General features: G+C 33.7%; 1 protein-coding gene across 1 annotated transcript in view; it reads right to left on the reverse strand.

The window, feature by feature from the left end:
- LOC109077134 (calcium-activated potassium channel subunit alpha-1-like) overlaps positions 1-26,023 on the reverse strand; it is a 90,201-nt gene extending 64,178 nt beyond the window's left edge. The window contains 3 exon segments of the mRNA XM_042768179.1: positions 2,607-2,751; positions 9,932-9,936; positions 25,312-26,023. Coding sequence (XP_042624113.1) covers positions 2,607-2,751; positions 9,932-9,936; positions 25,312-25,603 — 442 coding nt within the window. The 5' untranslated portion in view covers positions 25,604-26,023.
- Between the last annotated feature and the right edge of the window lie 337 nt (positions 26,024-26,360).

The raw sequence follows: 26,360 nt of genomic DNA on the forward strand, positions 1-26,360 counted from the left end.
GAATAAATAATATTTGATCATCTTGTTCTGTATGTCTGCATTTGTACAGTGTCACTAATGTTGCTGTAATTTGGTTTAAATTGTGTATTTTCATACTGATGTTCATTAACATGCATTTTTCCTGTTAAATAAGCAAACAAACAAATAAAAACACAAGACATGTAAAATATCTAATAATAAATAAATAAATGAACTTATTCTTCTTATTATATATTGTTGTTGTTATTATTATTATTAATAATAATCAAAATCATAATAAAAGTAACCACTTGAAAATTTAAAACCAAAATAACCACAAAATTTACCACAGTTATACTACAGTACACTTAGTTCTGTTGTTGAATTTGTCACAAAATAAAACAACATATTAATCACAAAATGAACCCTGGTTTTACTTTTATCTGTTTACATGTGTTTATAGTTTACACATATCAATACTTCCCAAACAGACTGGCTAAATCATGGTGAGATCAATAGCTAATATTTCATCATCATGGATTGCATATTTGTATTTGTATATTGCCACTACACATGTAAATTAAAAATGATATAGGAAATAAATAGAAATATAATCCAGCATGTTTTAGTTTTGTATTTTTATAATGATGTTCATTAATGTTCATTTTCCCTATTAAACAAACAAAAATAAACAAAACAAGCAATAAATAAATAAATAATAAATAGTAAAAAAAATAAATGTAATAAATAGTGCATATATTTATTTATTTATTCATTTAAATCACAGCCTTTGCTATTTGATAATGACACTAAGTCATATAACAATTTTGGTATATTATAATATTATGAAATTAATACTATAATTTAAATATATATACTGTATATATAATGTATATATATATATACATATACACACACACACACACATAAACAAAATATAATTTTATAATAATTTATAATGTTACTAAGTATTTAAATTTCTAAGATAACTATGATATAAAATATAAAATGTAATATTTCTAATATTAAATAATTAGACAATATTTTCTGATGGTACTGTACTTCAAGAAAAAAAACTTGTCCGTGTAAACAGCATTTTGTAGCATATAAATAAGTAATATGATCAGACACATCAGGAGTGTGTGTGTGTGTGTGTGTGCGTGTGTGTGTGCGCGCGTGTGTTCGTGCGCGTGTGTGTGCATGTGTGTGTGTGCGTGTGTGTGTGTGCGTGTGTGTGTGTGTGTGTGTGTGTGTGTGTGCATGTGTGTGTGTGCGTGTGTTCGTGCGCGTGTGTGTGCATGTGTGTGTGTGCGTGTGTTCGTGCGCGTGTGTGTGCATGTGTGTGTGCGTGTGTGTGCGTGTGTGTGCGCGTGTGTGTGCATGTGTGTGTGTGCGTGTGTGTGTGTATCATCAGGCAGACACAGTCAGTCTCTGGACTCTCAGGATAATCTGCTCTGGTTTAAGTCTTTGCTGTAAGCATCATACAGTCTCAAACCTGGTAACGCTAGCCAACATGTGCTGCTTGTGTGACACACCCTCTGAACCCTCACATCACATTATTACAAGCACACGACTCATTTCTTCCCCTCGTCCAGCCCACCATGATGACCAGCATCCACACCCGCGAGCGCAGAGACGTTCGGTGGTCAAACCTACTGTGCATTTTAATGAGCACATCATAGCACTCCACGATTCGGGAGAAAATCAAAGAGCAATATTTCTGATAACTGTGATATAAAAAGCTATTTAAAACGACACAGGTTTGCTGTGTTTCTTTGTAGTGCTGCACAATTATGGACAAAATACATCAACATGAGCATATAATAATATAATAATAATAATAAAAATAATAATTATTATTATTATTATTATCACTATTATTATTATCATTAAGGCTTTTATTACTGTAATGCAAACAGTTAGTTTGGTATTAGTTGCACTGCATTTAAATTTTGTGATCACATATCAGTATGGCTATAAAATAATAATAATAATAATAATAATAATAATAATAATAATAATAATAATTATTATTATTATTATTATTATTATTATTATTATATACAATATACAAAATACTAAAAAATTATGAATTATTACTATTGTATTATTTAACACTGAAAATTAAAAAAAATCAAGTATTTAAGGAACTAATAATATAACAATAATCATTTGTTTTTTTGTGAGGAATACTAATATTTGTTAAATGTAATAAATAGTGCGTATATTTATTTATTTATTTAAATCACAGCCTTTGCAATTTGATAATCACACTGTCATATCGCAGTTTTGGTATTATTTCAATAAATCATGCAGCCCTACCTCATCGTATATTTATTACTACACTGTATAAAGTGTTAAACTATATAAAAACAATCATATCAAAATGATACTTCAACTACATTAATAAAATAAACACAATTAAAATCAAAACCAACCTTTGAAATATGTGACGGTGAGTAAATAATCAATAATCTTTACAGCTAAACCTCTAATTAATCGAGCTTTATTAAGTGAACATGAGCTGCATTTTAAAATCTGCCAGTTTATTCAGAAATATACCAGATCAGTTTCATGTTGTTGTCAGTGTGAGTTCTGATTAATGGAGCTTGAGGAGACTGTAATGTGAGAGAGAATGCATGCGTCTGGACTCACCAGCACACGTCCCGTGAGCGTCTGAGCAGAGATCATGACCCCGGCCCAGTCCTTCACTGAGGTCATCCATCCCACCTCGGTGACCGCCACCTCCGACTCCCGCTGACCCACCACTTTAATCACACCGTCACTGAGGACCTAAACATGACTGAAACACCACACAACCTCAACAAAAACACACACACACACACACACACACACACCGTCAGCATCCTGATGCTCTGCTGCAATACACATAAACATGAGTGAAAGACCAGTGAATCTCATTAAAAGCTCACATTTCCCCACAAAAAAACCAAAAGAAATTAATACCAGTTTAATGAAGCTGATTTTAGAATTTTTTTAATGTAAACTGAGTAAGTTTAAACTAAATAAGTTATTTTTAAGTTTTACCATAATGCAAAAATACATGTACACATTATGGTATTATTACCTATACTGCATCTGATTTATACTGATTTAATTTTATTTTTTTAAATATTATAATTATATTAATATGGTACTGTATTACAGTAATCTAATGATAATTCTGATTTTAATATTATTTTAATCTCAACTGAAAAATGTCCAGCCTCAAATTCAAATGACTGCATAAATTCTTTAAAAAGATATGTTTAAGGTTTTCTTTTATTACCATAAAAAATACTGCTTATTTATTCTGAAACAAATAAATGCATACATACAATTATATATTTAATCATTCAGAACTTTATTTATTATTACTGTATAAAAATATGTATACTTTATGGTACTATTAGTTGTACTGCATTCTATTTATTCTAATTTATATAAAAAACAAATCATTATAATTACTGTAAAATGGTAAAAATTACAGAAATTACATTTCTAATGAGAATTATGATAAAATGTTCAGCCTCAACTTCAAATTTCTGTAATAAAAATCCTTAAAAATGGTATTTTACAAAATAATTATTTATTACTGTTATGCAAAAATAGTAAGTATACATTATCATATTATTAGCTGTAATGCAATTAATTTATTCTGATTTAAATAAAAATAATTTAATTATATGTTTAATGAGAATTATCACCGCTGAAAATAATGAGAATTAAAAAAAAAATTGAAAAGTACAATGTCTGTATGCATTTCAGTAATGATAATTTGTGGGAAAACATGGTTAATTATCATGAAAATAATGTCACAATAAAATACATAATGAGAACAAAAACAAAAAATACAAAAAATTATTGTCAGCGTGTCTAATGAAATGTACTATTTTAATGAAAAATGTATATATTTTGTATTAAAGTGAATGAGTAAGCATAAAATATGACATTAAGTTTTAAAAAATTGTAGATAATTTTACATATAAATGAGGAAAAACAATGACAGGCAGGACTTGATTTTTTTCCATGAGGAATTGAATTGATCAGTTGATAAATAAAGTCTCTGTATGACAGATGGAAGAAAAACAAGATTAGATATCATCAGTTATAAATAATTAGGGTAATAAGTAAACAATAGTGCTTTTCTCTAATTTTGTCATGTAATGTGCTTAAACTGTCCATGTAGTCCAAAAGTGTGGCTTAAATCTAGTGATCTCGACTGAATCGTTATATATTTTACCTCTATTTATGAAATTTGGAATTGCTTGGAAAGCATTTGTAGAATCATATACTGGCCCACATATGATATTTATTATGTGACGCGTGTGTACAGCAAACACACGTGACCTTCACATGCTCCTGTACACACAAACACACTCACAGCGCTGAGGGTCTAAAACAGGACGGCGGTGCTGGAGTCAGGTGTCACGCTTAAACACGCCAGCCAGAGAATGCCACATATGTGAGACGCCCAATACGCCACACTGAAATACACACACACACACACACACACATACCCCTGAACGCTCGGGAACACTGCTTCAGAAACTCTCACAACCATTAAATATCACCCATAAAACAAAAATTATAAATTTTATAAAGCACATTAACACAAAAACAACAAATCTATAAACTATAATGGTAAAAATCCACCCACTCATTTTCTTATGATCTCAATAAATCATAAACAGTCTCTCCAAATGAGTGGTTCCAGATTTATCCCTATTATGACGTCATACTAGGGAAAGTCCCACCCATTTCTGACACTCTCTGCCCTATTAGCATAGACCCCGCCCTGAGTGAGAAGCAACAGTCCGCAATTACTGTTTTCTTGCTGTAGCTTCTGGAGACAAATTGTCAGAGCCATTACAAGTGTTGTGTTTTGGGATGCACCAACGAACATAGGAGTCTCCATAGACTGCTGAGGACACGGTGGTTAAATTTCATTTTTGAAGGAAATGTCCCGGAAAAAAACCCCGGAAAAGTCCTATATGTTTGTGCGAATCATTTTACACCGGACTGCCTCACAAACAAGGGTCAGTCCAACGCTGGAGTTGTGCAAAGATTGCTTCAGAAAGAGGGATCGATACCAACGCTTCGTGCGCGAACGTCAGCTCCAGACAATGTAAGCATTACGCATCATATTTTATTTTCCAAATTGCCTTCCTGAAAGAGCTTCTCGGAACTCTGTAAGGCATTTAATTCATAAACGCGCATTTACTATGCACAGTACAATCAGATTGCAAGAGATCGTCCTGTTTTGTTGTTGCCAGTTTGCCGGAGTATGAGCTCTTGAAGCTCCGCCCTCTTCCGGAAAGGGAGGCGGGAGCACCAGCTCATTTGCATTTAAAGGGACAAACACAAAAACGGCGTGTTTTGGCTCATCCCCTGAAAGTGGCAATTTAAACAAGCTATTTTGAGCTCAAACTTCACATACACACTCTGAGCACATCAGAGACTTATTTTACATCTTGTAAAAACGGGCATAATGGATCACCATTAACACTTTAAATCAGCTGAATACCTAGTATATATAGTTATAACTGACTTTTAGTTTGCATGCTTAGAATTTATCACGGATTCCCTGCATTTACGGCCTGCAAAGCAACACGCAGTAAAATTCAAACAGTATTTCTATTCTGATCTGCTCATATCACATCATATTTCTTTTTACAGCTTGTACAGCGTTGCGCACTATAACCAATCACATACGATTTTGTTGAGTTTATGAATGCATCGGCCTATCAGAGGCCTTCAGATGAGTCATCGCTGAGTTCAGTGCAGATTCTCACATCACCAACAACAAAGTGCAGATGTAGGCTACATATCATGCATGTAAGAGATTCATCTCACAGTGCAGACAGCTTCAGCGATTATAACCGGAGTTTTTTTAGAGCTATAAAGAGTCATAATGTGCTTTGATAATGTAGGCTTAATGTTTACTTTCTGTATATAATCTATTCGCTGTTTGAATAATCATGGAAATGAAATAAAATAATGAAAAAATTAGAACTTTAGTATATAAAGGTAGTTGATTGATAAGCTAAGGATTTTAATGAAAAATTATGAAGACAAACAGGCTTTTCTTTAGAATAACACCAATGACGCATCATTTACAATTAAAGTTGGAGTATGAATTATAAAAGTAAATACATTTCATGTTGATTTTACCGTTTGACCTCATGCATTTACATCGATTCATCACTGATGAACAACATGAGAAAGACCGTTTGGTAAAGAAGACTTGAAGCATCACAAGCAGCATGTTCAGGGTTGTTTGTGTGCGTGTCGAGGAGCATCTGTCTGTGGATGAGTATCTGCAGATCATCACCTGTCAGCACTGAGACCGCAGCAGATCCATGAGAAACCACAGACGCCGCAGAACCACATTACACTAAACACATGTAACATGAACAACAGCACTTTAAAAAAAACCCAGATCAGTTCTGACTTCACCGCGATTGTCGTGTTTTGTTATCGCAACACAAAACAGATGCATGATCAAATACATCTATGTGCAATATCAACATTTATTAATAATAATATTACATCAGAATAAAGCATTCTTCTACCAACTAATATAGTTATAGATGTATTTATAGCTACAAATCTGCACTTATCCAGCAAACACGACCAAAAGCTTTCTGAGCCTTTGTAAAAACAAAGTACAGTCTAGATCACTCTCTGCTCTGAACGGCCCACAAACACATTTAACAATGCATTCGACACCACATATGTGACCCTGGAGCACAGAACCAGTCTTAAGTCTCTGGGGTATATTTGTAGCAATAGCCAAAAATACATCATATGGGTCAAAATTATAGATTTTTCTTTTATGACAAAAATCATTAGGATATTAAGTAAAGATCATGTTCCATGAAGATAATTTGTAAATTTCCTACTGTAAACATATCAAAACTTAATTTCTGATTAGTAATATGCATTGCTAAGAACTTCATTTGAACAACTTTAAAGATGATTTTCTCAATATTTAGATTTTTTTACACCTTCAGATTCCAGATTTTCAAATAGTTGTATCTCAGACAAATATTGTCCTTCTAACAAACCATACATCAATGATAAGATTATTTATTCAGCTTTCAGATGATGTATAAATCTCAATTTTGAAAAATTGACTGGTTTTGTGCTCCAGGGTCACATATTTTTATGCCTGACATACTAAAGGAGGAACAGACTGACAAACTACATCCTACTGCTCATGCTCACCGGGATCTAATTGACAGACATAAGTTTGTAGAAAGTAAATAACCACCAAAAACAGGGTTCTTATTATTAACTAAAACTAAAACTGAAACCATGGAAAAAAAAAGAAAAGAAAAAAAAACACTTTCATTACTTGACTGAAAATGATATATTAATAAAATATATTGATCATATATATATATGAAATAAAATAATTTTATTTCAGCTAGAATTTAAGTACTTAAATAAAATGAAAGAAATATATATTAAATATAAAAATAATAAAACTGGCAAAACACAACAAAATTACTAAAACTATAAAACTAACAAATAAAATAAAAACAAGAAAATATAAAAATGAAATCAAATTCAAAATATTAATAAAAACTATTTATACATACATTTTTTCTCTAACTTTGTAAAATTAACTTGGGCTTTGGAAAGGCGCTATAGAGATAAAACATTCTGATTATTATTATTATTATTAATGATAACAATAATATTATTATATCAATTACACTAAAATAACACTGACCCAAAACATATATACTGTATGAGGTCTTTGATTCATGCAGAATAACTAAAACGTAAACTAAAATTTAATAAAAAAAAAAACTATATAGACATATTTTTTCAAAAATAACAAAAACAAACAAAAGTACTAAAACTTAAATTTAACATAAAAACGGAAAATATAAAAATTTAATAGAAAAAATATTAAAAACTATTATATATGTAGTTTTTAATATTTTTAAAATATGAAAAAATCATATTTTATAATATTTTTATTTAGATTTTTATGTTTTCTGTTTATTAAACATTATTGTTACTTATTATAAATAAAAGAAATACAAATAAATGTTATTATAAATAGCATAAAACATCATTCTTATTCTTATCATATCAATTAAACAACACTAAAATAACACTGACCAAAATAAGGACTGATGCAGGATTACAGTTACAGTTAAAGCTACTGAACCTTGTTTTTCATTTGTTGAGAACATTTTTTGGCCGTGAGCGAAGAAACGTCTCCAACAAAGACAAAACTAATTCAGCAGCTTTCATGTAAATTCTGCCAGACAAGTTTGAAGTCTGATAAACACAGGCACTGATAAAATAAACTCAATTCTGCCTGAAGCTGAAGGAATCCGAGCGATTTCCCAACAGATGAAGCAGCGATCGACTCGCTTTCGATGAAACCACACCAAAAAAGGAAGAAAAATCTATTTCAGCTGATAAAACAGAGATGATTCAAACATTACTAGTGTGTGTGTGACGCTGAACAAACATTCCCGACAAACCGTTACTGAGAAACACTGGGAATATACTCTACACACACATAAATAACACTGAACGCTCACATACACACACTCCAGACGACAGAACAGCTTCTCTACGAACACGCCTGACATTAAAGACACAGCGCTCACTAAATCATATTTATGACTTCACATAAAGGGCTCTCCGCAGGCAGTATTTCAGGCACTGTAAAGTTCTTAACAGATTTTAGTCAAAATGTTTCTCGAGCAGCAAATCAGTATATTAGAATGATTTCTGAAGATCATGTGACACTGAAGACTGGAGTAATGATGCTGAAAATACAGCTGCACATCACAGAAATAAATTACACTTTAATAGATATTAACATTGAAAACACTTACTTTAAATATTGTAATAATATTTCACTTGTTTTTACTGTATTTAAAATCAAATAAATGCAGCCTTGGTGAGCAAAAGAGAATGCTTTCAAAAACATTTTTAAAAATCCTACAAACTCTAAACTTTTGAACCATTGTGTATTATTATTTCAGTATCATAAATGTTGGTAAAAATAATTCAGTTTCATTAAAAAAATTGACTATTTGACCCAATATTTGTGTGCATTTCCCATTTTTAATGCTTATTAGAGTAACACATGGTTATATTTAGATGATTTTTATATTTACATAACTTCTATTGCATCTACATTGATTAAATTAAATTAAATTAAATTAAATTAAATTAAATTAAATTAAATTAAATTAAATTAAATTAAATTAAATTAAATTAAATTAAATTAAATTAAATTAAATTAAAAAGCCTTGGGGTGAAATAAATTTATTTATTTATTTATTTATTTTTATGCATCTTTTTTTTTACTATATCTCTGAAGAGACAAATCAACAGACACCTTTTATTTTTATTTTTTATTTTTTTTTAAGTCAAAACAAACTTCTTTACCATTTACATAAATTACATTGTTATACTGAAATTATACTAAATGAAAATTCAGAAAAAAATTGCATTGCTTGTCCCATGCTTTGGGCCAAGAAAATATATTAAATCAAATAGAAATGCATTCTAAGTACAAAGAAGAGGTTAAAAACATAAAAATGTTGGTAAATATAATTCAGTTCCATTAAAAATGGACTATTGGTCCAATATTGAATGCTTATTAGAGTATCACATGGTTGAAACAGAGCCGGTGGTTATTTAAACAGAAACAGGTAATAACTCTGACGAAGCAGCAGTCAGAATCAATCGCTCGCTCTCAGCTTTATTAGCCATCAAAGACACAATATTTATGTGCTATATATTTCTGTGCGTTTGCTCTTTGGCAGGTTACGGGCTTCGGGCAGCGGAGATTTAAGAGCCGCTTCACTTCGACTGTAACTCCAGGCGTTTGATTTATCCTGACCGGAGGAAATGAAGAGAAATGAAGAGAAAAGCAAGGACAGACATGTATCTGGTGATCAGTGAGGACTGAAGAGCCGTTCACACTCACAGTGACTGTATTTCTGCAGGTGTCTGAGAGGATGTATTGTTGTTATAATGGATGTTTCTCCTGAAATCACTCGAATCGTATTGGTGAGCAGCAACGTCTCCAACAAAGACAAAACTAATTCAGCAGCTTTCATGTAAATTCTGCCAGACAAGTTTGAAGTCTGATAAAACACATGCACTGATAAAATAAACTCAATCCCACCTGAAGCTGAAGGAATGCGAGTGATTTCCCAACAGATGAAGCACCGATCGACTCGCTTTCGATGAAACCACACCAAAAAAGGAAGAAAAATCTATTTCAGCTGATAAAACAGAGATGTTTCAAACATTACTAGTGTGTGTGTGACGCTGAACAAACAACAAATATATATATATATATATAAATGTGTTTGACATCAGTTGCAGCAGTGCATTAAAAACATCATATCATGAACAAAATGAATGCTGATCAATACAGTCATCGATTTCACTCAGACTGCTAACCATTTCTGATTTCTACTAAATCCCAGAGACTTTTTTTCAGTAGATGTTTTTAAAGAAGAACTGTGAGAACGTAAAGGTGTGTGTCAGTGAGTTACAGAATGGCACAAATCAGCAACAGAACGAATCAGTGCTTTTCCTAACAATTAAACCAATGCATCATTATTATGTTGGTTAGATCTTATAATCTATTTCATATAAACCTGCCTTTAAACGGGATGGAAAAATCAAATAAATTATTTTGAATAAGGATATGCATAAACTATTGCTAAATGCATATTTGTAATTTATTTTATTTTTATTAAAAACAAACTTCTTTACCACTTATATTTACATAAATTACACTGCATCTGTATTGAGTGAATTAAAAATGTAATTAAACTGCATTTTTTGCTTGTTTCATGCTAAGGTACAAAAAAAAAATTAAATAAATAAATAAATAAATATTTATACGCATTTTATACTACATTCCTGAAAAGATTACACTGTAAAAAAAAAAAAAAAACGCAAAATTGAGCTACGGCTGCCAAACAAAAACCATAAAATTAAAGTAAAATATCTTAATATCAGAGTTTTTTTTTTTTTTTTTTACAGTGTAATTAACAGGATTTTTTTCAGATTTTAATAAAAAAAATTAAAATAAAAAAAAATAATTAAATTAAATTAATTGTTTGCTTTTTCACTATATCCCTGAAGAGATTAATCAACACACACTTTATATTTTTAATAAAAACTTAAATACTTTACCACTTCTATTTACATGAAGTATATTGTCATACTGAAATTATACTAAATAAACAAATACATTCTGAGAAAAACAGTATTGCTCGTCCCATTCTTTAACTAACTAGCAAGTAAACTGATACACCATTACTCATGTTTTTATGTTGGTCAATTCTTGCACTTATTTCAGATAAAAGTGCTTCTAAACGGCCTGGAAAAACAAAACTATCAAACTATCACTTCCTGCTGAAGTGGGCGGTTCCTGTCCAGAATGAGCTGTGAATAGCGCTGGTCTAGCCTTAATTCCCAGACAAGCACATGAATGTGTATGAGGACGATCCAGTTGCTTGATTTGACGACGTTCATGCCAAAGTTTAGTTTGAGGGCCGGAGGCACCAGTAAACACACAACCTAAACTACCACAAGCTCACAGACACCACATAAACCCTCCACGAACACACCGCGTCCTCAGATCAGGACTAATTGGCTGCGCTGCAGATCTGTCCGGCCTAATGATCTCGGCTGAAAATGTCGCCCAGAAATGCTCGCTCTCTATAAATATTTAATTTAAAAGATGGCAAAGTTCAAAGAAAAATGGCCGGCAGAGATCCCGCGCTCCAATTAATCCTGAAAACGTCCCGCGTGAATCAAAGAGACGAGTTCCGCCTGGAAAGAAACACTAATGAGAAACTACAGCCGCTTGAAACACGGCCAACACGTCCACAACTCCTGCTGCTGAAATGAAGCCTATAAATCTTCCCCTGACGGGACACACACAAGTCTGCATCCCTCAACAAACAATACAGTCAAAACACAATGACTTATGAGCTGCTTTGACATTCAGATGGCATGATTGATAAATAACTGGTCATAACCTCAGTGTTCAACTAATTGATTTCTGTAATTGAGAGTGAATGGATTTGACACAATCACATTCGTGAAGTATGGCCATGATGACACTGCAGCTCCAGGAGCTCCAGCATTCATTTACTGAAAGCAAAATAATATAAGATTATCAACAAGGTTATCAAAAGACAATGCACTGAAATTTGCTTATGTGGTTATTTTGAATATGCACGTACAGTACATGTTAGCCTTGCTATCTTATATTTACATAAACAAATTCTGACCATCTATACTGAATAAGCAAGTACATAAATAATTTCTAAAAGCAAAATAATGCAATATTTCTTGGGGTTTCTGAAAGGGGCGAATGCAAAGAAATTAGCTTAGTTGGTAAGTATTTGCATAAATGTTAGTGTTTTGTTACTTCTGTTTACATAAATTATATTGCAACATCTAAACATATTTTTTAAATATGGGACAATAATATGAATGCATTACTATAATATATATATATATATATATATATATATATATATATATATATATATATATACATACACACACACACACATACACACATATATATATATATATATATATATATATGAATTAAAATAAACAAACAAACAAATAAATAAATGTTTTTAAAAGAAAAATGATGCAAGATGTCTTGAGGCTATGACAAATGAATAAATAGAAATATGCTTTTCTAACATGTACATACATGTTAGTCTTGATAATTGTTACATATTTGTGAGTTTTTGATATATTTGTATGATTTTTAATCTAAACAAACTTCTAAATCTATGTATTTAAACTATTAAACTATTAATCATATTGCATAATCTATATTAAACAAATACATATCATTAAAAAGTATAAGTAAATTAAATATAAAATATTGGGACAAGATCAAATTTAAAAAATGAAATAAAATAAAATAATAAACAGATACATTAATTTAAATAAATAAATATTCATTTACTAAAAGAGTTCATTTAACAGATTCATGAAAAGTGGATATGATGGATAAATACATAAATAATTTAATTATAAACTTCTTTATCACTTCTATTTAGATAAATAATATTGCATTAATATATATCTGTATCAAACAAACAAATAAGTATATTTTAAAAAATGTGGACAAATGGGATCAAATAAATAATACATTAAAATAAATAATACAATTGAAATAAATAAATGCATTAAAAAATAAATAAATATGCATCTATTTTCTTCAAGTGAGGCCTTTACTCCCGTCTCCATCTCTATTAATAGAACGAGTCGCTGGCCTCTTCCACTCTCCCTACAATCACACAACTAGTTATTTTACTTACTAAATTGCGAGTAATTTCTAGTGTCTTCACTTTCTAAACTAAACAACAGTCTTCACACACAGAAGAGCTCCACAGCGCATCTGTATTCGTCTCGCTGATGTAATTAAACGCTCTTGTTCAATCACTCGGTCGTGTCCTCAGATCCTTCAGACATCTTCCATCTGGGGATGCTAAATTAGGCAGATCTTTTCATTTGGCAAAACCACATCCATCCGCATTAAAAGTTAATTCATCTCATTCATCAGCCGGCGCTCTGACAGACTCATTTATGAACGTGAGTTATTCTGACGAAGCTGAAGTTAAAATCAGCTGGAACGCTTTTCACTGTCTCAGCTCTTGGCCGGCCTGAATCCATATCCATCAGGATGAATAATAAAGCATAACTCGGAGCAGGAGTTCGGGGCATTTAGTTAATTAAGTGATGGCGGAAGTGGCTGAAACTCTCTGATCAGTATAATCTCACACATCCAGCGGCAAAACATCCGCAGATGCACACGAACAGTCACAACACGGCCCAGATTCAGCAGGTGTGGCCCGCTGTCCACTCCAAACAATCCACAAAAATATGGAAATGTGTCCCAGTTTCAGCCGTTCAGACTCACTGATGTACTTCTAGAAACTCTTATTTGTTCTAGTTAATTCTCAATCATCTCTCAGCCAATCAGCTTGCAATGTACTCTATCTGTTTGCCATACACATATTGTTCTATATGCAACGCCTATTTTTTAATATGCATGTTTTTATTTTTATTTTTTATGTTTTTGATTGTCTCACGCTTTGGGATGAGATGACAAATTAAAAAAAAGAAAATTAAGCAAAAATATAAATATATAATAAATATGTAAATAAATTATAATGCACCATCTATGTTGAAAGAAACAAATATATATTTTGTTTTTGGTTGCCTCATGCTTTGGGATGAGATGAAAATTAAATTAAATTAAATTAAATTAAATTAAATTAAATTAAATTAAATTAAATTAAATTAAATTAAATTAAATTAAATACTGCAATTTTATGCAATTAAAATAATTCAAAATAAATTCAAAGTAAATAAATTATATTGCACCATCTTTATTGAATAAACAAACATATTATTTGTTTTTGATTGTCTCATGCTTTTGAGATGACAAAAAATGAATTAAAATTAAAAAAATATATAAAAATGAAATCAAAATAAACAAATCTATAAATACATTACTGTAAATTAATAAAATTAAAATAAAAAAATAATAGAATAAATTGAATAAACAAACATATTTTGTTTTTAATTATCTCATGAGATGAAAAATATGAGATGAAATGGGATGAGATGAAAAATAATTAAATTAAAATAAATACATATCATACAGTTAGTTTATTTATTATGGTATTTGAAGTTAAATAAATAAATACAATTAAATTAACATATAAACAAATTAATTAATTATGGAATTTGAAAAATTCCATAATTAATTAAGAGAATTCTTAAGAGAATCCTTTAGTCCCCCAAATATGGTGCACTAATTGCTCTGTGTGCATGTTCTTTAGTTTCAATAAAATAAATCTTTTTGAACTGGATGGCATCTCCATAGCATTTCCTGTTTGAGACTAATCAATGAGGACCGTTAACCGTTAATCAGTCAGAAGTGTTTAGTGCTCACTGATAACATGAACGCGGTGTTTACATGAGCAGCTGCCGTCTGACGCGCTCCATTCTCATTAAAACTAACAAATATTACAACCACTGTTTATATGATAAATATAGACACAGATGTGTCACAACCGACTGTCAGGAGCTGAGCTTTCATTCAGGGGGAAAAACAGAGAGAGAGAGAGAGAGAGAAGAGGACGGAAGGGAGGGGAGGGATTGTGAAAGTAGATTTGGCACTGACCTCCTTCTTAATGGTGTTCCACTAATGGGACTGTTTATGAGATTGGGAGAGAGCGAGAGAGAGAGAAAGAGAGAGAGAGAGAGAGAGAGAGAGAGAGAGGGAGAGAGAGAGCTTTTATCCTCATGCCAGACAATGTGCAGACAGACCCCATCCTCCCCAAAACAATAATACACTAAACACAAACACATACTCACGCAACACACATATGCACACTCACACACTAAAGACATACACACACTCACTCACTCACACGCTAAAAACACACACACTCACTCACACGCTAAAAACACACACACTCACTCACTCACACGCTAAAAACACACACTCACACGCTAAAAACACACACACTCACTCACTCACACGCTAAAAACACACACACTCACTCACTCACACGCTAAAAACACACACTCACTCACACGCTAAAAACACACACACTCACACGCTAAAAACACACACTCACTCACACGCTAAAAACACACACACTCACACGCTAAAAACACACACACTCACACGCTAAACACACACTCACTCACACGCTAAAAACACACACTCACTCACACGCTAAAAACACACTCACTCACACACTAAAAACACACACTCACTCACACGCTAAAAACACACACTCACTCACACGCTAAAAACACACACACTCACACGCTAAAAACACACACTCACTCACACGCTAAAAACACACACACTCATTCACTCACATGCTAAAAACACACACTCACTCACTCACACACTAAAAACACACACTCACTCACACGCTAAAAACACACACTCACTCACACGCTAAAAACACACTCACACGCTAAAAACACACACTCACGCTAAAAACACTCACTCACACACTAAAAACACACACTCACTCACTCACTCACACACTAAAAACACACACTCACTCACACGCTAAAAACACACACTCACTCACACGCTAAAAACACACACTCACTCACTCAAACGCTAAAAACACACACTCACACATTAAAAACACACACACTCACACGCTAAAAACAGACACTCACACGCTAAAAACACACACACTCACTCACTCACACGCTAAAAACACACACTCACTCACACGCTAAAAACACACACACTCATTCACTCACACGCTAAAAAAACACACACTCACTCACTCACTCACACACTAAAAACACACACTCACTCACACGCTAAAAACACACACTCACTCACACGCTAAAAACACACACACTCACACGCTAAAAACACACACTCACACGCTAAAAACACACACACACTTACATGCTACAAAAACATTCACACGCTAAAAACACACACTCACTCACTCAAACGCTAAAAACACACACTCACACATTAAAAACACACACACTCACACGCTAAAAACAGACACTCACACGCTAAAAACACACACACTCACTCACAACACATGCTCAAAAACCATAACAGACAAAAACAGACAGATTCAGATAGACAGATCCAACAAATGATGATAGATAGAACGATTAAAAGATTGACAGAATGACAGATATAACAACAGATATACCAGTATAACGACAGATAACCACAGGTACTGAGAGTATAAGGTCACTACAAGAGTTAAGCTTGGGTTTAGGGGAAGGTTCAGGGTTAGTACCTAGATATTCCCCAGTTATTGTATTTACTATAATAAGTACATTTATACAGAATAGAACTGTAAAATAAAGTGCTACCAATATAACAATACATATAACAACAGACAGACAGACAGACAGACAGACAGACAGACAGATAGATAGATGGATAGACGGATAGATGGATAGATGATAGATAGATAGATAGATGGATAGATGGATAGATGGATAGATAGATAGATAGATAGATAGATAGACAGACAGATAGATAGATAGATAGACAGATAGATAGATAGATAGATACATAGATCTTCAGCACACTCTCTCTCTCATCATTCACTCTCTGCTCTTCAGGAATAACAGCATCTCTCCTGCTTCATTCCTCCTCACTGCTTCACTGTGACACATAAAACACCACGCTTCTGCTGAACCCGGGTTGATATGGTTTAAACCAGGTCACAAAACCATAGTTACTCAAAACCTAAAAATAGTTCACATTAAACAACACCAAACTAAAGTTTTGCCACTTTGAATGATCCATAGACCAGTCGTTTTGCAAAAAATATAAGTGATTCATTCAGAATAACTATACGTTCATGAATCAGATGTGAGTTTATGTGCGTTCAGTTTCAGATGACTTGCGAGTTTCAGTAAACGCTCTGTTTGGAGTGATTTTTACAGCACACTGAACACTGAACGCCTAAATCAAAAGAAGCGATGAAACGATGGCTGACATCTGTAACTCAAACACTAACTCTGGGACGGCGTCGTGGTTAATGTGTCTGTGGACAGACGGCCTTTGTTTGTCCGTGTGAGTGTCTGAGACAACCTGCTGCTCAGCGGCTGGCGACACACACACACACACTGATCTTATCTGCCTGTTTACACACACACACACACACACACACACTGATCTTATCTGCCTGTTTACACACACACACACACACACACACACACTCCATAAACCTCACCATTACACAGACACTGGGAACCTGCTGTGTGTCAAACAAGCAGCTCTATAGCCTAGTAAGGTCTCCTTGATGGAGAACACAATCCCAGAATGCATTCACAGATGAATAGAAAGTTCAAAACAGCATTAATTTGAAATAAAAAACTTTAGTAACATTATAAATTTACTGCCGCTTTTTTAATGCATCCTTGGTGAATAAAAGTATTAGGCTAGTTTTTTAAATTCACAAACTTTTGAAAGGTAGTATATTACAGTTTCCACAAAAATATCAAGCAACAAATTAATCTACATGCATTAAAATTGATCAGAAATTGCATTTTAAGACATTTATAATGTTTTATTTATAATTGTTATTTCAAATTAATACTGCTCAATGAACTTTCTGTTCATCTGTGAATCCTGAAAAATTAAATGCATCACCGTTTCCACAAAAATATTGTGCAGCACAACTGTGTTCAACACTGATAATAATAAGAAATGTTTGTTGAGCAGTAAATCATCATATTAGAATGATTTCTGAAGATCATGTGACACTGAAGACTGGAGTAATGATGCTGAAAATACAGCTGCGCATCACAGAAATAAATTACACTTTAACACATATTCACATAGAAAACAGCTATTTTTAAATAGTTTTTACTGTATTTGTAATAAAAAAATGCAGCCTTGATAAGCAGAAGAGATAACTTAGAGAAGTTAGCTGACTATGTAGGCAGCCCACTAGTATTCAGAACAAAATTCTGTGTTTGCAATCATTTATATGTATCCACGCTTTAATTATGTGAGCAAAACTAATTAACAAACAGCAGAATCCTGTGAAACAACATCCGAGTATGAACATTATCAAACCCATCTGAAGGAGATCAGACTGGATTTCTATTTCTGGCTCAGATTGTGTGTGAGACGCCTGTAGATTGTGCATGTAAATGCGTTTGTGGTGAAGAAAACACTCTGATCACACACTCTGACAGGTGAGTGAGTGTGTGTGTGTGTGTGTGTGTGGTCTCTAGAAAAGCACAATTACATAAGGGGATATTTCCCAGCTCGATAATGAATATGCCGCCTGTTGCTTAGCAACAAGCATCTGATTCACGCACACTATAGGAGAGTGACACGGCACTTTGAATGAGGAAGATGCATGTATGAAAACAGAGAAAGTGAGAGGAGATGGACAGATCGAGAGCTTCAGTTAACGGATCGACCAGCTGTAAATCACTGCAAAAGGAATATATGCTCTAAAAATGACAAAATCCTGTATTAAATGGGCAGTTCACCAAAAAAAACAAACAGAATGTCAAGTGTAACACCTGTTCTGTTCTGTTCTGTTCTGTTCTGTTGTCCATAGTTCAGCAAAGAAATAAAGTAACTCAAACCACACTATTATAGAGAGACTACAGAGAGTCTCATTTGTGTTTCGATCTTGAATGAATCTGTGTTTAAACAAATCTTTAGAATGATTCAATGATCCAGTTCTTAAGACAGCCACTTGATTCATTTCAAAATGAATCAGCCATTTTGAATGAATCGTTTGAACAAATGAATCATTTGAATTAATTATTTATTAAGACTTGCCACCTACTGGTGGTTATTTTTTCACAGCTGGACTAAATCCAGCACAAAAACACACTTGGAAAAATATTGTTTAATTATCATTATCAACAATCCCCAAAATACAGAGATATGATATTGCACACCACTAGTTGCATGTCATTTATGCACGAGTGGCTTTTTTCTTTCTTTCTTCATGCTTTCTGGCTAGTTTGCTCAAAAACAAAAAAAATATCAACACAGGCTATCATATCTCAACATTATTAATCTCCATCTTTATTCTGATTTGAAGGGCTTTGATAACATATCTGTTAAAATACATTTTTCAGATCAAGTGCTGTGTTTGAGATTACAGTTTAGTTAGTTGAGCCAAATGACTTTTTTTGATCATGTCTAAATATACATCTAAATGCAAAACCTAATAAAAGTATGTAATTCTGTCTGAAAACACTTATCTCAGGAAACAGGGATTGCACATTTACTCTATATTTATTTGAAATACTTTCTGATATTTTATGTTATTCAGAAATAAATGATGTATAATTTAGAGGCAAATATTGTTTACAAAAATACACTGAAAATATATGCACACGTTTGTGTGGGTAGCTACTATTTTAATCGCCATCAAAGCTTGCTAATTATTCATTAAGAGAAACAGGAGTTTAGAGTTTAAACAACATGAATGTAAGTTACAATTTCAACATGATTATTTTTGTTAAAAAAAAAAACTAAAAACACTGAAATTAATGATTTAAAAAAAATAAAAAACACATATCTAAAATTAAAATATAAAATAATATCAAATAAATAAAATAAAATTAATCTCTAAATACAAATATATTACAAAATGCATTGGGGAAGCAAATGCAAAAGAAAAATGTTATCAATATTTCAAATATAAACACATACATATATGCCAATTATCTACACTGCAATAAAGCAGAAGATGTTTAGATGTCTGGGTCAGTATGAAATAGACTCATATTCATAGACTCATATACTGTATTTGACGTCACAGTTCAGGACAGTCACAGATGATTCACTCTCATTCAGAGCAGGAACATGTATAAAGAAAATAAGTCTATATTGATTTGACATTGATTTTTAATCAGCAGGTTCAATCAGAGCCGTGTGTTTGAGTGGAAACAGGCCGCTGAGGTCTGAAAGAAAGAAAACAACTACCTTAAACATCCCTCAAAATAAACAAAAATATGTTTTACATGCCTGTAATGAAAGTAACAGCTTGTGTGTGTGTGTGTGTGGGTTTTTGTTTTTTGTCAGACGGCAGACTACACAATGGCACTAAACTCAGCCTATTCCTGACCACTGGCTCCATGTCAAACACGGGGAAAAGACGCAAGCGAAGCTCTCGTACGTCTCTGCTAACAGAACAGACAGCATTCACACTGATAAATGTACAAACGTTTAAAAATCACTCATTAGCCTTCAAAAATTGTTTAGACAGTAGAGGTGTGCAATATTGACCAAAAATGATATCTCAATATTTTCTGTGACAATATTTAGCTGACTTGTGCTGGTTCTTGAGCTGGTTTTGGCCTGTCTTAGATAAATAAATATGACACTAAAACCACCACGGCAGGTCATTGATTCACTGAATCATTCATTTAAACGATTCATTCAAAACGTTTGATTCGTTTAGAAACGAAGCAAGCAACAACTGTTTTTATGAATGGATCACTGAATCACTGACTCAAATGCTTCGTTTAAAAACAGATTATTTCAGGATTAAAAGTTCGAAACACAAATGAGACGGTCCGTGTACTTTTGCGTCCATTCGTTTTTCGTTTTTTAACCATGACGGAAAAAACGAAAAATGAACGGTTATTGTATTTTTAAATACTATGCTGAAAACCAAAATTGAAATTAGAACCGTACACACAAAATGCTGCCCGAAAACGTAAAATATTGACTTCTTTTCAGATTTTTGTTAATGATTTTTTTGCACTTTTAATGAACATTTGAAAAATGCACAAATTAATATAGAAAAATGTCGATTTTAACAAGTTTTCTTTGGCCAAATTTAGTGATGCTTCTCCCGCACTTTCACATGAGAACTAGAGCCTTCTTTGGAACAATGCAAAGACTTGATACAGATATTATTTTTAAAATAGACATTGCAGAATCCTGGGAAATCTATCATCATAAAATTATATATTGGGATATAATTTTGTCATAACTTTGTGTGCTGTATGGGTTATTGGAGAGGACCCATGCATGGTCGCTCAGCGCACGTACAGTAGGCTACAATGTGTAGGCTACACATACCTTATACATTTTGACATATTTTTGCCCTGTTCACTGATAGTGGCATTCGCATAATGCCGTGTTTAGGCTACAGGGCTCTAGACTCATTCTTCCCACTGGTCTCTGTTTTTTCGACTTTCTCAGTTGGTCGCAGGAGCACATCATTTGGTCGCAGGTTTTTTTTTTTTTTTTTTTTTTTTGCTACAACATGGTATTAATCAATGCATGCTGATTAACTTTTATCATAGTTTATAGTTATATGGTAACAAGTGTTTCAACCCATTCTTTTTCATCAGTATTATTTGTGATTTAAATTTTGTGAATGGGAATTCCTCTTTTGCTGTGTTATAAGTCAGACTTTGGACGCTTTCACTTCGAATTAGCGATCTTTGTGTCAAGTTTTACAAGAAAAGATAATTGTCTGTTTTGCTTAGGCTATATCTATACACTTTTCATTTTTTAAGACTAAAACAAAAGTTTGATTAATTGTTATACTTAATTAAAAAGCACAACAACAATAAAACTATAATATATATATATAAGCTATAATGACAAACGAGATAGCCCAACGTTTATTAACAAAAACTAGTAAGATGAGGCATGGCTCCACATGCTATTATATACACAGACTAATAAATTACAGAATGTTTAGCAAACAGCGAGGAATCAAATAAATAAAAAACAAACAACAACAACAACAAATAATAATAAAGAAAGCCTCCATGGCGTAACGTGAGGTAAAACAGCAAAGATAACAAGCTTTTTGAAAACAAAAAGAAAGTGAAACTAAACTGGCTGTCGCTGACAGGACTTGTTTTGTTTTTTTTTTTGTTGTTGTTGTTTCCACAAGAATACCAATATGTTCACCTTCTCTGGTTTATGAAGCAGTCTTTTATTTTATTTTAGTGTGAAATCCAAATCTGCCGTCTTCCATCATTTCCTTAATATTTGCGTCATTTTTGCCGAGCGTTGCTCGCACCTTCGCGCTCGTGCTGATGCTGCAAGTATAAACCATACCAGTCACTGAAAGCGCCTCTCTTCATGTGATCAGTGAAATCTGACTCCTGCTACAGTATGGAGCAGATGCTTTGGAGCAGGGCAGACCATGCACTAGCACAAATGCGACCACGTCAAATCTGAACTCGCACATTCTCAAAAAATTGTGAAAAATGCGACCATTTTGGTTGCAGTCTATATGCAGATGTGTTTGCAGCGTGCAGCTGTCACTAGTCCAACAGCATCATGAAAAACTAAATTTATTGAAATTCTGAATGAATTGGCCAAGAAAGCGCGCTCTGCGCTCCCTATAATAATTATAAAGCTGTCATTCATTTCAGTTTATCCCGATCTCAAAAATCCGTTATAATCAATGAGGCTCAACCATAAGAGGGGTTTAGAGAGACTGAATCTTAGAACTGCTTCGAACAAATCGTTTGAGAATCGTTGGAAAATAAGGTGATATTAAATGCATATTCTGAGAAAACGAAAGGGTTGTTTGACCTTGCATGCATGTAAACCTATTGTAGAAGACTCCCAAAAAAAAAACTCTGGAACCTTAGAAATGGCATAATAGGGGTACTTTAAGATAATTTACATTTATGCATTTAGCATACAATTTTATCCAAAGCGACTTACAGTGCATTCAGGCTATACGGTTTTTTTTTTTTTTAATTATTATTATTTTATTTTTATTATTATTTTTTTTTTTTTACCAGTATGTGTACAGTATGTTTAAGATCATAAAAATATTGACGCTAAAAGTTTTTATAAAACAGTTATGGTAGCTACGTCAGTAGAGCGAGAGGGCGCTAGCGTCTGTATAGAGACGCTAAAAATGGTAGAAATTAAATTTAGCATTTATATACATTAAAAAACAAGCTTTATATCATTTTTACGATTTTTTATGAAATACGAATTTTGAATAATGAAAATTAGTTTGTGTCTGCTTATTCTATTCATCAGTGTTTGAACCATTAAAGAAGAAACCGCATTTTCCGTATTTCATTTCTGGGTTAAAAAACGAAAAACGAATGGACGCAAAAGTACACGGACCTGAGACGCTTAGATTGGAACTATTTTTGTTTGCGAAACAAAAAAAAAAAAAACAGAAAATATTGTGTATTTTATTTTCTGTCATTATCATTATTATTATTACAGCTGTTTGTAGACAAGAGCACTCACTTTAAAATCTTCTACAAGAGCAAACCCTATCTAGCATTACCATAGCAACTTCACATTAGCAACTGCCTAGCAACCACCTAGAACACCTTAGCAACAATTTAGAACACTAGCAACTGCCTAGCAACCACCAATAACACCTTAGCAACTGCCTAGTAACCATTTAGAACACTTTAGCAATCGGCTAGAAACCACTTGGCATGCCTTAGCAACTTTCTAACAAACACACAGAACTGCCTAAGCACCATTGAGAACTCTTTAGCAACTGCCTAGCAACCACACAGAATACGTTAGTGACTGCCTAGTAACCACTTAGAACTCATCGACCACCTAGCAACCACCTAGAACACCTTAGCAACAATTTAGAACACTAGCAACTGCCTAGCAACCACCAATAACACCTTAGCAACTGCCTAGTAACCATTTAGAATACTTTAGCAATCATTTAGAACACATAAGCAACAGCCTAGCAACCACTTGGAACAGCTTGGCAACCATTTAGAAGACTTTAGCAATCGGCTAGAAACCACTTGGCATGCCTTAGCAACTTTCTAACAAACACACAGAACTGCCTAAGCACCATTTAGAACTCTTTAGCAACTGCCTAGCAACCACATAGAACACGTTAGTGACTGCCTAGTAACCACTTAGAACTCATCGACCACCTAGCAACCACCTAGAACACCTTAGCAACTGCCTAGCAACCACTTAGAACAACTTAGCAACCATTTAGAACACCTTAGCAACCACATAGAACATGTGAGCGATTGCCTAGCAACAACTGTGAAGTCGTCGACCACCTAGCAACCACCTAGACCACCTTAGCAACCATTCTGAACTCCTTAGCAATGGTCTGGCAACTATTTAAAAAACTACATTGTCTTTTCTAAGAATTTTTCATTCAGTATGTTTAACGGTTTGGTAGATACTTCATATAAAGTGACATGTTTCATATATTATGAGTAAAAACACTCATTTCAGGCTTCAGTTATCAGGCAAGAAAAGACTCAAAGTTCATCTCAGTCAAATTTCCTCCCACACTTTCTGAACTATTTCCATGACTTCAGTAGAGATTCGACCCATCAGGTGAGTTCTACTCGACTCAAGCACTCACAAATTGTATTTGTTTAGTTAACAGGGACGTTGCACATTAATAAATAATTTCTGATCCATATGAATAAACATTTTAGAGCTGAGCAAAACTAAATTTACATTCACACTTGGTACACTTCAATCTAGAGCGATTGAAAAAAGAAAAAAAGCAGATCAGTTAAAATGTGTCATATTACCAGCCAAAAGTTTGGACACATGCACTCATTCTTCACTTTTCCACATGACGAAAACATCAATATGACGTAGAAAAGTCATATTTCAGCTTCTTTGTCACTCCAGACATTCATCTACCAACTTCATGAGCTGAAGGAGGAACATGAGCGCTTATCATTGCATTTTGTGAAGTAATTCATATTTGCATGTGTCTACAAACGCATTGGTCTTCAGATCACAGGTTTTTAAGATCACGAGAACATCTGCGAAACTTCTGACCTAAAAGCATGTGTCACTGGGGCGTTTTACCTTCTTTTTACCCTTGCAGTGGCAGCACAGCGTCCACAGGTACTTAAAGGTCCTCCACAGCAGGATGATGAAGAGACCACCGAAGAAAGTGACCATGGAGGAGGCGAGGAAAGCCCACCACATCCTCTGGCCTCTGGGGTCACAGGGCATATCACTGGTGTAGGGGATGATCACATCCATGTTCCGAACCGAGGACGGAGCCGCTAGTGGATAGGTCATTATTATGGAGAGCTGCTTCTCATCACCATCATCATCTTCTGCTTCTTCAGTGGGGAGCATCGAGCGTGTTTCTGGAGATCCCGACAGCGCCCCGCACCCGACGATCAGCCATGTTTGGCAGGGCGTAGAGCCCCGCGTGTGTGTCCCTGTGTGCGCGCACTCTCCTCCGCTGCGCTCCGCGCTCTCGCCCGCTGGTCGGTTCTCCGCGCAACCGGTGACGCGCGGTTCTTAAACACCTACTGGAAACGCGTCGTGGCGTCTTTAAACGAGTTCGTATTCTGGGTATGTGTCGGGATGGAAAACATCCGCGAATGCCGTTTCCCCAGCGCGGATCTTCCGTGCGCTCTCTGTCATTCACTAACGTGTTGCGTTCAGCTCCGGTCTCTCCGTTCGCCGCGGCGCGTTCAGGTGCCGGAGGGCGGAGTCTGTCAGTCTGATGCCCGTCAGAACGTCTCCAAACCCCGCCGACAGCCAAACCATCCATCAATCGCTATTATCTTACAGAAAGCTGTCGTGGTAACTACAGCTCGGAGAATAAATGTCATCATTTTTCAGGTGGTGAATAATGTTAGGTGGGCTTAAAATAGGATCAAATATTTAAAAAGTACGTTTTCAAGTTGCATGGCAACAGTTCGGTGCTTTTAGCCAGTTATAAAATAAAAATCGAATTTATTTATTTACTTAATTATTTAATGTTATTCTTTAGTTTTTAGTTTAAAATGTCGCTGTTGCAAAATGTCTTTATATAAATTTCTTAATGGCTGTGCATAGTGTGTGTATATATATATATATATATATATATATATATATATATATA

Source organism: Cyprinus carpio, chromosome A12 (genome assembly GCF_018340385.1).
Source record: "Cyprinus carpio isolate SPL01 chromosome A12, ASM1834038v1, whole genome shotgun sequence".
NCBI lineage: Eukaryota > Metazoa > Chordata > Actinopteri > Cypriniformes > Cyprinidae > Cyprinus > Cyprinus carpio.